Source organism: Cupressus sempervirens, chromosome 5 (assembly GCF_028749045.1).
Source record: "Cupressus sempervirens isolate cs-2001-9-10 chromosome 5, ASM2874904v1, whole genome shotgun sequence".
Lineage (NCBI taxonomy): Eukaryota > Viridiplantae > Streptophyta > Pinopsida > Cupressales > Cupressaceae > Cupressus > Cupressus sempervirens.
The window spans coordinates 689,359,521-689,364,447 of record NC_143122.1 but is presented as its reverse complement, the minus strand read 5'-3'; the positions used below and the strand labels follow the sequence as shown (position 1 = coordinate 689,364,447).

The 4,927-nt window shown below is 36.8% G+C and overlaps 1 protein-coding gene across 3 annotated transcripts; it reads right to left on the bottom strand.

Annotated features, from left to right (window-relative positions):
• Positions 1–300: 300 nt before the first annotated feature.
• Positions 301–3,626, bottom strand: LOC149557829 (putative disease resistance protein At4g10780). Of its 3 annotated transcripts, XM_089832314.1 has the most exons (5): positions 3,361–3,626; positions 3,143–3,267; positions 2,718–3,040; positions 1,659–1,797; positions 301–1,566 (listed from the first exon to the last, which is right to left on the bottom strand). In XM_089832314.1, exon 5 carries the CDS (start codon positions 1,508–1,510, stop codon positions 908–910), a length of 603 nt encoding a protein of 200 aa, XP_089688440.1. In that variant the 5' UTR covers positions 1,511–1,566; positions 1,659–1,797; positions 2,718–3,040; positions 3,143–3,267; positions 3,361–3,626; the 3' UTR covers positions 301–907. The 3 variants fall into 3 exon arrangements, with proteins under 3 accessions (XP_089688440.1, XP_089688441.1, XP_089688442.1); XM_089832315.1 differs by having other exon boundaries at positions 301–3,040; XM_089832316.1 differs by having other exon boundaries at positions 301–3,040; positions 3,143–3,264.
• Positions 3,627–4,927: the final 1,301 nt, after the last annotated feature.

The following is a 4,927-nucleotide window of genomic DNA, read 5'->3' as shown; positions in this document are numbered from 1 at the left end:
GGCACTTGAAGGTGCTGAGTAACAAGCAACAGGTGCCGAGTGATAGGAAATAGGTGCCGAGTGACAAGAAGGTTGGCACTTAAAGGAGAGCTCGGCACACAAAGTAAATGCTTGGCAACAATAGATGCTGAGTGAGCTCAGCTCCAACTAAGAAAGAGGATGCCGAGTGTTCTGTTTCAAACTGAAAAAGTTATAACTTAGGAAATTCCAACGTGAATGCTTTCACCATTAAAACTAGAGAGCCAAAACGTTAAGCTTCAAAAACAAACTTGTCAAATGCAACATTCAAGGGAAGAGTAATAGATTCAAGTGTACCTGCTTGCTTTACTATTCAAACTTGATTAAACCATTACAAAATCTGGGAGCATTCAGCTTCAACCAGAAAACTTTAAAATAACCCTAAACTAATAATACTTCAAACTTCAATAAACTTTTAAACTGGCAGCTCTAATGGTTACATACAATGGTGCCTAGAGGAATCATTGCTTCAACAGGACAAAAAAAATAAAATAACAACTAACTCATAAAATGAACAGAGGTGTCACATGCAACTGGAGACACTGAACATACTTCCTTCTGTCTCTGCAACAAGTGGATCTGCTGACCACTTTCTTCTTCTTCCTTTGCTCTGCTCTACTAAACTGAATCTCTGAATAATCTGACTGAATGAAAATGAATGTAGAAACATTCCCTTTTGTCACATTCCATTTTTTCCCTCATTTCTGATTTCAAAAATCTCACCCACCGTATTTATGTTTCTATCTGTTCTAGACATTAGAAGTGGTAGGTGAGCATTTCACTCTAGAGGCAAACGTCAACTACAGCATTAAATATTCTAACTACTGCGTGTTACCACTAAAGGGCTCGCCTTTTCCAAGCTTTGGATTACTCTTTCAATTGCTTCAGCTTACACATTATCTCTCCTCCTCCTTCTTAAGTAGCCTCCAACTACCTCCAGGACCAATGTAATGCCCTTGCACTTTTCTGCTATCTGCCTAATTTTAGGCATTACATGATCTCTGCTTATACCTATTTTTCTGTGCAAGAGTTCCAGGCTGGCCTCAATATTAAGAGGCTCGATTTCATAATACTTACAACAGTCAATGCCGCAGCTTGCGACAGTTTCCCCTACATCTCTCTCTCTGCCTGTTAAAAGGAGCCTGAATTTCTTTCGATTGTCAAGTTGCTTGGGTAAGATCTGTTCAATGTCTTCTTGTCCGAGAACATTGTCTACATATAAGACGACGGGTCCTTTCTTCAAACATTTGTTGATCTCATCCCGACCAGTTTTATAATGAGAAATATTATGTCTTTGCCCTGTCAGATCACGTAAAATTTGAGCCTGCAATTCTTCTATCTTCTTACTCAGATGAACATCTTCATACAACTTGATATTAGAAGTTCTGTAACCAGGTTCCAGACCCTTAATCAAATTTGCAAACACGGCATCTGTTATGGTAGTCTTTCCAATGCCGCCAACGCCATAAACAACAACACCGACGACATCCATTTCGCCTTGGCAATCCAAATATTCAGTGACGGCTTTCACCTGATGATCTATTCCAACTGGTTCCCCAAGGATCAAACACAATAAGAGAAATTAGGACAATGACACTGATAATTTGCAAAATGGGGCGTATAAAATATTTGAGACTTACTTCCATAAGAAAGATAGGGCAACGCAGTGGGTCTGCTTGCAACATTGGCGATCTTTGTATGTAAATTTAGGTCGTCGTAGAGATGCAGTAAATCCTTATTAAGTTGCAGTAGATCTTATTCTTTGAAACCAACAAAAACCTGCATCGTTTGGCTTAATTAATCTCAATTAACATATGTCTCTCTGTAGCTTAACAATTTTTGAGGTTCACATATATCCAAAGCCCCAGAAACAGAGACAAATACAAACTTGCAATGTGCTATGGCCCTACAGAAGTAAGCACGCAACAAGGTTCTAGACAGAGGTGTGCAAAGAAGGTTGTTCTGAAAAAGGACTGAAACCCTCTGATGCAAAGGGTAAAGTAACCAAAAAGACCTAAACAGAGAGGGTCTAAGAAAGGCCTCTTACGTCATCAATTGTCTCATGGTGAACATCCAATTGTTTAGACAGTGCGGTAAAAGGGTGAGTTAAGTCGTCATCTAGATTGAGATTGGCGGTTAGCTTACAGTATCAACTCTCACAGATGCCCTTGTTTGTCCAGCACCCCTCTGATGCAATTTAAAGGAATTCAACCTAGACTACATATACAAATTTTGGTGTACTTTCTATTACAAGTTAGAGGAGTTGTTGCAGGAAGAGATCGATCTGCCAATACCGAATAACTTATATAGATTACAGGAAGCTATTAAACTATGCCACAAATCCAATTGACAAACATTAACAATTAGTCCAACACTCCCAAATCAGTATTTTCTAACCATAAGATACACTACCTATGAAATGTCTTTTTACAGTAACTCGGCCTGATTAGAAATATTTTATTAACAGATTCAATCAGCGTTCGTTCTACAACATACTCTGCTGCTCTATTTCATCCATAGTAGTCAGAAAGGGGCAACAGATTACAGAGTGTGATATTGGTACACCGCCCACCGGGCTGAAATTCCTAAAACAAAAGCTAACTAAACCGCGCGCAAATTAAAAAGTATTGAAGTGAAAGTTGCAAGAATCCTGAACCTGTGAATTAGAAATAAATAGAAATTAGAATGTGGGCACTTACTTGTAGAACTTTCTTATTCCAATCTTAGTAGAGCACATTATTGCTCCTTGAACTATGGATTGGAAAGCGTCTTCTGTCTTCTTCTGCAACTCGTTATCTAACCCCGACTTAGCTTTGAGAAGTCTAATGCATTTGGCCAGATCAGTCATTCTTTTCAAAAGTACCAAGCACTCTTTCTTGTTGAAGGAGACATTCTCTAGCCTCTCTAAGACAGAGGCTATCACTAGAAACCCTGCTTGCGCCACGTGAGCATTTCCCAGTCCTTGTAGGACACTCACAGCCGTCTTTTGTGCTTCACTGGATAAGTTGGACAACATCTTTTTCTATATGTAAATAAACAATATCGTAGGGTCATGTCCATGTAACAAATTTCAATCGGTTCGATTTACTAATGTCGAGCAAAAGGAGATTAACAAAGAAAGTACCTGATCGGAAATCATCTTAGCCCCCTGCGAAATTCCTTCGAGGAGTTTAGACAAATCCGCGGAAAGAGGCTGGACAACGTCAGAGAAGGTACATGCCCCTTTGATTTTGTACGGCTAGAGGACTTCTGCATAATCAAGTTTCGCTATTATTTACACCATACAGACTCAGCTGGGCATATGTTAGTAAGATGCAGAGAAAATATGAAGGAAATAGCAACCTGTGCGAGGAAATCGTCTATTCTGGAAATAAGATCATCAAGGAGTAAGTTGTTATCAATGCGTAGCTGGACTATGTTGCTGCCCGCAGAAGCAGAAGTCGAAGCCATGGCCGACGGAGGTTAAGGTAGGGTTCAAGCGTATTTGTTTGTAATCTTCTATCTTTTGGCGATTCGATGCCATGAGGGCACCGGCTACGGTGCGACTTATTTGCACCGTCCGGCTGCCCCAACTTCTGCGGCTGCCCCCAACATCTCTGTCAAGTGATGGGACGGACATGTCAGGATTGATCGGACGGACATGTCAGAAAATGAATTTCTGCATTTAATCATATTCCAATTGTTATGTGTATTGTTTTATTAAGTCATATATACTTATAAATATTTTTTCATCTTGAATGAGCAATATATTTCTAGCTGTAAAGTTTATTATGAAACCACTTCATAATTTTTAATAAATTAATCATATTTTATACTTTGAATTTTGCATATGAAAAAATGTTTTTAGAATAAAATTTTGAAAGTAAAAAAAGATTAATTTCATAATTGAAATGAATTTAAATATTTTTGTAAAGATATTGTAGTTTATTCTTATTATAATAATAGACTTTATTATTAAATTTTATTTTGTGTCTTTATTTCAGAAGTGGTACAATTAATAAAATATTGTTATTATTGTTTTGAATATAGCATTCTAATAAACATTTAGAGTCATATTCTAATTTTTTTTTATCACATTTTACTATGAAATAAGTACATTGTTGAATTTTTTTAACATGTTGTTAAAAATGCACACTAATCATGTTTTTACTTAAAAGAATCTTTAAAAGAATTCTAAATACAAATAAAAAAAAAGCACATGAATGACAATAGTATAATCATCTAATTTTTATAATTCAATAAAGACTCTATACTTGTAGTGCCTGCCCTTAGTTCGCATTTCTATTATCATTGTCAATTTGCTTTAGGTTGATTTTATGCATTGATTAGTTTTAGAGATATTGGATTTACAATATTATGATATTATTTCATGTTTTGGATTACATATATACTTGTTGATTTCATTTCATTCATGTGTTGTTAATGATATCTTAATGATTCCTAATTAGTAAATGTGGTTTCTTTCATAAAAATGTTAACATGATGCCTTTAATGATGATTATGTTGTATTGATAGAGATGCATTATTATATGTACGCATTTGATCTTAGATTTTTGATTTTGTACTTACCCCATACTTGCATGTGTATGGTGCGCGTGTTTATTTTATCTTTCTATTTGACGTGTTTGATGTGGTTAAGGGAGGGAGTCGTAGTCACCTGCTAGTCGGGATCTACACGATGAACCACTCCCCGCCATTGTCTATTTAGTTTAGATATATTATATACATGTACATGCTTGTCTTTTATGTAGGATGCAGGTACCGGGCATCGACTTCCCTGAATTGCCAGGATGAGCGTGCCCTATTACAAATACTCAAATGGTGAGAATGGAAAGATAATGATAAGGTCCAATCCTAGCCATAAGCCTATAATACTTGTCCTGCAAAGAGGACTCGTAATAGACTGTCT

Coding starts and splice junctions, on each gene's coding strand:
- LOC149557829 (XM_089832315.1), bottom strand. CDS start 1,510: ATGGATGTCGTCGGTGTTGTTGTTTATGGCGTTGGCGGCATTGGAAAG.